At 45.3% G+C, this 6042-nt stretch overlaps 1 protein-coding gene across 1 annotated transcript in view; it reads right to left on the bottom strand.

Moving 5' to 3' along the window:
* Positions 1-5247, bottom strand: part of CPN1 (carboxypeptidase N subunit 1) — a 42424-nt gene extending 37177 nt beyond the window's left edge. Inside the window, exon 1 of the mRNA XM_003825462.5 lies at positions 4781-5247. Within this exon, the coding sequence (XP_003825510.2) occupies positions 4781-5003 (223 nt within the window). The 5' untranslated portion in view covers positions 5004-5247. The remainder of the gene's footprint in view (positions 1-4780) is intronic.
* Between the last annotated feature and the right edge of the window lie 795 nt (positions 5248-6042).

The following is a 6042-nucleotide window of genomic DNA, read 5'->3' on the forward strand; positions in this document are numbered from 1 at the left end:
ATCCCAGTTGAAAATTTTCTTGGCACTTGAAAAGTTTCTTGCTCCATCTGAATAAGAACACAGCAGGTGAGCAGAGGTGACCAGCTCTGCAGAGATGGATCTAAGATTCAGTGGGCTGGCAGGGGTTTTCCCCACTCCGTCCTACCCCACCTACCACGAAGAATAGGACAGGGGCCAGGACTGAGCTCATTCTCCATTGTCCCCACTGCAGTACAGGAAAACTAAAATCACTCCTTCAAATCCAAGCAGGCCAATCTGAAGGCACAGAACAGGAAGGCACCTGCTATGTCTCATTCCTCAGTCTTCTCTTGGGCCATGTTAACTGTTCAACTTGAGGTAAGAATTGAGGATCTGAAAGTTTCTGGGGTCACCTAAAGAAAATCATTCTTGCCCTCTTTTAAGAGGGAGGAGAAAAGCTCTTGCCAAATGATTTTTCTTACACCCAATACTTTCCTGCGTCCCTGACTTTTCTGGTTCTGCACCTCTTCATCTTCTCATTTCCAAATCCTTCTCACCACCCTTCTAGGCCCAGTTCACATGATACTCTGTGAAGTCATCTTGGGTTCTCCTTGATGAGAGAGAGCTCTCTGTTGACTTCCCCGGTTTTACCTTTTTTTTTTTTTTTGCGATGGAGTCTCACTCTGTCACCCAGTCTGGAGTGCAGTGGCAAAATCCCAGTTCACTGCAACCTCCACCTCCCAGGTTCAAGCAATTCTCCTGCCTTGGCCTCCCAATAGCTGGGACTACAGGTGCCTGCCACCACACTTGGCTGATTTTTATATTTTTAGTAGAGACAGGGTTTCACCATGTTGGCCAGGCTGGTCTCAAACTCCTGACCTCAGGTGATCTACCCGCCTTGGCCTCCCAAAGTGCTGGGATTACAGGTGTGAGCCATTGCACCCGGCTGGGTTTTACCTATTTTTATACATGTTCTATTTCCTTTTCCGGACCTGGCCTTAGCAGTGTACATAATTTTTAACTTGTGACACCATCCATTATTATTTATCTTAGTATACCTACAGCAGTTTTTCTCAAAGGAATGCTTATAATCCGTAAGGATCATGTGGTGGATTTTCCATAGCGAGTATTCTTTAATCTTAGTGTATTTTTTTAAATCATAGATTATGTCTTTCTTACTTTTCTTGGTGTTAAAATGTCTTTTCTGTTAGAAAAGGATGGATATAGTAGATGACAGGTAGTTTTCTTCACATCCTTATTCAGTAAAATAAAATTTGGAAGATCTGTTTTAGTTCCCTCCAGTCTCTATTTATTTAAAAAAAACAACAACAACACCTTTTTTTAACTTCTTTATGAAATCTGTAAGTCTGGGAACCACTGCCCTGTAGAACTTTGGAGAGTGCCATGCACTTAGCAGATGCTTAATGGCAGATTCTTTTGGCTCTCCTTTTTCTTTTTTCTTTTTCTTTTTTTTTAATTTAGAGACAGGGTCTTGCTCAGTCATTCATGCTGGAGTGCAGTGGCACAATCATAGCTCAGGATAGCCTCTCGAATTTCTCGGTTCAAGCCATCCTCCCGCCTCAGCCTCCTGAGTAGCTGGGACCACAAGTGCACACTACCACACCAGGCTAATTTTCTAAAAAAAAATTTGTTACAGAGACAAGTCTCACTATGTTGTCCAGACTGGTCTGAAACTTTTGGCCTCAGGCAGTCCTCCCAAAGTACTGGGATTACAGGCATAAGCCACCACAGCTGGCCTCTACTTTCAGTATATCTGGAACACAACCACTTCTCATAACAATCACTGCTACCATTTTGGTTCAAGCCCCTGCACCTTCAAGCTTGGTACTATTGGCAATACTAGGTTATTGCAATAAATCTCCCACTTGGTCTCCCTGCAGCTGCCTAGCCCCTTTAAAGTCTATTCTCCAGAGTCAGGGGTTGGCAAAACTTTTTTATAAAGGACTAGAGAGTAAATCCTTTAGGCTTTGTGGGCCATGATGTCTCTGTCACAGCTACTCAACTCTTCCAGCAAAAGCAGCCATGGACAAGATAAAAGTGAATGGGCGTGATTATGTTCCCATAAAACTTCATTTACCAAAACAGGTGGCTGGTCCTTGGGCTGTAGTTTGCTGACCCCTGTTCTGAGTGATCTTTACAAAATTTAAGACAGATCGTCTCCCGCTTCTGCTTAAAAAAACCCTCCAGTGGCTTCTCACTTGACTCAAAGTAAAAGCCCAGATCTTTACCAGGGCCTATGAGGCCCTGCGTGATCTCCTATTGCCTGGTGTCCCCATCACATGGCTGTGACCTCCTCTCTTGCTCTCCCCTCATTCACTCGGCTGGAGCCGCACTGGCCCCCTTGCTGTTCCTCACATGTGCCAAGCATGCTCCAGAGCATTGCCTTTGCTCTTCCCTCTGCCCGTCATCTTTTCCTCCTCAATATCAGCACGGCATGTGCCATCACACCCATCCTTCAGCTCTCTGTTCAAAGCCACCTCAGTGGAGATGCCTCTCCTGAGTGCCTCCCCTGCTCCTCCTTGTCTTCCTCCATGCCATCCTTATCTCTTTTTCCTGATTTAGTTTTCTCTACGGCACTTATTTCCATCTGATGTAATATGTATTTACTTAGTTACCCATTTATTGTCAGTCTTACCCCACTAGAATTCGGGCCCATGAGGGCAGGGTCTTTGTTTTATTCTCTGCTGTACTTCCAGAGTCTACAAAAGTGCCTGCATATTGTAGGTGATTGGTAAATATTTGTGGAATGAATGAATTAAAGGAATGAATGGGTGAATAGCAGTTATAGTGCTTCAGAGAAAAGAGGGAACAGTGAGGGCTAGAGTCCTGTGAAAAAGCTTCAAAGAAGGCCTTGAAAGCTAGAAAGTACAGGAGCACCAAGAAGGGGGCTTGGAGTGTTGGGGGGCTAACCCCATGATGTCCATGAACACTCACGAGCTTCCACAGTGAACATATGATCTGATTGACAGCAGGCTGCTTGCTATGGAAGTGCAGTTTCAAAGCGAGGCAATTATCCCAGGTAACCCCATGGCCTTCTATGAGCCTCCTCCATGCAATATTCTGAATCCCATGGCCAGTCCATTGAGTGTGAGGCTTTTAAAGTAGGAAAGTGGGATTATGTCAAGATTTAGGAAAATTTGTCTGGCATCTGTGTACCAAATGGAAGATTCAGAGTGCAGCAGTTCGAAGTTAGAGACCTGGCTGGGCACGGTGGCTCATGCCTGTAATCCCAACACTTTGGGAGGCCAAGGCGGGTGGATCACTTGAGGTCAGGAGTTTGAGACCAGCCTGGCCAACACGGCGAAACCCCGTCTCTACTAAAAATAAAAAAAATTAGCCAGGCATGGTAGTGCACGCCTGTAATCCCAGCTACTTGGGAGGCTGAGGCAGGAGAATTGCTTGAACCCGGGAGGTGGAGGTTTCAGTGAGCTGAGATTGCGCCACTGCATTCCAGCCTGGGCAACAGAGTGAGACTCCATCTCAAAAAAAAAAAAAAAACATGAAGTTAGAAACCAGTTGGTAGTTCAGTGCAATCATGTAGGCAGCTTGTGATGGAGTCTGGACTTGGGCAGGGGATGTGGAAGCGAAGAGGTAAAGGGAGATTTGAAGTTGAGTTTGAAGGAGGAACTGGTAAGGAAAGAAGTGAGAAATTAGAAACAACGTAAATGTCCATCAATATATGGACAGTTAAACACAGTCATGCAATGAGCTATTACACAGCCAAAACCACAGTGATGTAGATCTGCACTTATAGACATGGATGCTATCCATAACAGATTGTGAAATGAGAAGGGCAGTTATAATACAATTTCATTTTTATAGAAACAATTACATGTGTTTGAGTCAGGGTTTAAATATGCATAGAAAAAAGTCTGGAAGGATATACATCAATACATTAACAGTGGTGGGATTTGGGGTGAGTTTTATTATTTTTTTCCTTATCTAATTTCTAAATTTTAATCCAAACATGGATTGCTTTTACAGTAGAAACAAACTAAAAAAAGGAATCCAGGCTAAGTGCGGTGGCTCACGCCTGTAATCCCAACACTGGGAAGCCAAGGTGGGTGGATCGCCTGAGCCCAGGAGTTTGAGATTAGCCTGGTTAACATGATGAAACCCTGTCTCTACTAAAAATACAAAAATTAGCCGGGCGTGGTGGTGCATGCCTGTGGTCCCAGCTACCTAGGAGGCTGAGGGGAAAGGATCACCTGAGCCCAGGAGGTGGAGGCTGCAGTGAGCTGAGATCATGCCACTGCATTCCAGCCTGGGCAACAGAGCCAGACCCCGTCTCAAAAAAATAAAAAAGAAAAAAGAATCCAGTAAATAAAACTAACACCCCAGTCCCCAAACTCTCTCTAGAATACCACACTGTCACTCCCCGAAGAGATTCCCCTATACCCTTCTAAGTTTCCTGGCAGAACTAGAAGGGCTCATTGTTTTTGCCTATGTCTCCTGAGCCATTGGGTGGGGAAAGACAGAACAATAGCAAGGGGAAAAGAAAGGAAATGGGGGAAATGAAGGGATATGGGACAGGAGCAGGGAAGAAGACTCATCTTTTACCATTAAGGTTTTGAGCAAACAGAACCCAAAAAGGAGGAAAAGTCTGAAGCCTGAAGGAGGGTTATAGCTCCCCAGAGGCAGTGGCAGTTTGAGGGCTAAGAGGGAAATAGCACAGGCTGAGAAAGAGATAATACCTTGTAGGCGGAGGCGTCCACGGACCACCCCAGAAACCACCCCAATTACTGGATTTGCAAGGGAAAGGCCCTGCCCCACACACCCTCAAGAGCTGTTCAGGACTTACAGGGCTCGTGGATTCCAGGGTGGTCGCTGAACTCCAGCACGTAGAGGTGTCTCCCCTCCACGCTGCGCCCAATGCTGTAGACCCGCGTGATGCCGGGGCATTCGTTTTGCACCTTGTACAGCGTCCGCACAAGATCATCATAGCGGTGGTGGCGGAAGGTCACCGGGGCAACCAACTTGAAGAGAAGGAGGAGGTGGAGGAAGACTGAGAGCAGGTCTGACATCTTGCTGGGCTTTTTCAAAGAGAGCCACTGAAACGCGCCCCACCTCCTTAAACAACCTAGCCTCTTCACCCGCCAAAATCCAAGGTCCGCCTAGCTTCCCGCTTGTAAACACCAGTCCAAGTTGGAATACGTTCCCAGCTGTCCGTCCAAGGCTGGAAATTCTTTATGTCGTTCTGGAATAGCCACTCATCTCTCCTCCCTCACTCCCTTTCTTTCTCTAATCCAGGAAAGCCTTTTGAAAGGTTTTTTGCACTTCCCCAGATGGGTAGTTTCACTGATTCTGGTTTACTGGTTAACTGGACTGTAAACAGGCTTCAATAAATAGCTGCTTATAACCCTTTGATTCCCGGAGAATTTTTTAAAACTTGGCCTGTGCCTGTTCCTTTTATTACAACTTTCAAAAAGAGTTCTCTGTCCCTTTTGATCCATCCCACGTACTGCTGCCTGCCTATCTTTCTGAAGCATGGCTGTATTTTGTCCTTTTTTTCCTCAAAAATCTTTCAACAGATGCCATTAAGAAAAGGAAAAGATTAGCCTCGGACTGGGAGAAAACAATTGTAAATCATGTATCCGATAATACCCCCATAATACGTAAAGAATCCTTACAATACAATAAGAAAACAAACAACCCAATTAAAACATGGGCAAAACATTTGACCAAAATAGATATACAAATGGCTAATAAGCACATTTAAAGATGTTCAGTGTCGTTAGTCATTAAGGAAATACAAATTAAAACCACATGAGATCCAGGCATGGTGGCTCACGCCTGTAATCTCAGCACTTTGGGAGGCCAAATTGGGAGGATCACTTGAGCCCAGGAGTTTGAGATCAGCCTGGGCAACATAGCAAGACCCCATCTCTACAAATATTTTAAAAATTAGCTGGGTGTGATGGCATGCCTGTAGTTCCAGCTACTAGGAAGGCTGAGGCAGAGGATCACTTGAACCTGGGTGGTGGGGCCTGAAGTGAGCCATGATCATGCCACTACACTCCAGCCTGGGCAACAGAGTGAGACCTCATCTCAAAAAACAAACAA

The sequence above is a fragment of the Pan paniscus genome, chromosome 8, assembly GCF_029289425.2.
Source record: "Pan paniscus chromosome 8, NHGRI_mPanPan1-v2.0_pri, whole genome shotgun sequence".
In the NCBI taxonomy this organism is placed as follows: Eukaryota; Metazoa; Chordata; class Mammalia; order Primates; family Hominidae; genus Pan; species Pan paniscus.